We start from the raw sequence: 891 nt of genomic DNA on the forward strand, positions 1-891 counted from the left end.
TACGAATGACAACTTGATGATGCATGGTTTACTCTCTTCTGCGTAATCGGCTTCATCGGAATTGTCTGCAATGGAGTATTCTCGCTGCTTGCCGTCCGCGTATCTCTTGAATCGCTTCCTCACCTGAATGGCTTCAGCAGTGTCGGAACCGAGTCGGTCTCGCTTCTTGGTCATCATGTTCCCGGAGTCGAAGAATACGCACTCTGACGGAACAGAGGTTGCGACCATTTCATACAGAAGCGAGCAACCTTTGCCAGAAGGGGCCACTGACGTTCATGCATCTTCCACCAGTTTCGAATATCGGTCTTGAACCCGGCCACTGCTGCTTTCCCGTACTCTTCCAACTGCTCAACCGTGGTGAGCTCGGAACCAGTTCGCGCGGCCTCCTGCGCTCCCGAAAGGCTTTCAAAGAAGGAAACCGGCTTGTTTGCTTCCCGCGCAACACGATCGTGGCGGGTATTTTTGAATGATTTGGCGCCAAGTGCAAGAACTTTGTCGCGGGTCGCACCTTGAGTCGCTGCATCAAGACTGGCAAACCGTTTCAAGCGGGGATCCGAAACGTATGCAACGGCGCTTTCGTCGCACACCACCAAATCGTCGTACACGTTCAGCTTCTCTTCCATTGCCAATGCAGCCTCGGCAACTATCGGCACATCTGACACCACGGCGGTTGCCACCGTGCTCTTTATGTACACAAAAAACTGGTAGATCATCTGCATGTTCGGATAAGACGAGCCGCTGAGCTCAGTAGTGATGGCATCGAACGTCTTCGAAAGGACCTGGTTGTTGTCGATGACCCACTGGATAAGGGCCTCGATCAACGGCTCCATATTAAAACGGTTTCCTTTTTGGGCAGGAACACTGACCGTTTTGCCGCCGTTGATTCTGAGG

The 891-nt window shown here is 52.5% G+C and overlaps 1 protein-coding gene across 1 annotated transcript; it reads right to left on the reverse strand.

Annotated features, from left to right (window-relative positions):
• Window positions 1–173: 173 nt before the first annotated feature.
• On the reverse strand, window positions 174–830 carry PHALS_02563 (Ribonuclease H-like domain; the record flags this gene model as incomplete). Its single annotated transcript, XM_024716966.1, has 1 exon — window positions 174–830. The coding sequence occupies one exon, from the start codon at window positions 828–830 to the stop codon at window positions 174–176; it is 657 nt and encodes a 218-aa protein (XP_024582512.1).
• Between the last annotated feature and the right edge of the window lie 61 nt (window positions 831–891).

This window comes from Plasmopara halstedii (genome assembly GCF_900000015.1).
Source record: "Plasmopara halstedii genome assembly, contig: Scaffold_2061, whole genome shotgun sequence".
Taxonomy (NCBI): domain Eukaryota; phylum Oomycota; class Peronosporomycetes; order Peronosporales; family Peronosporaceae; genus Plasmopara; species Plasmopara halstedii.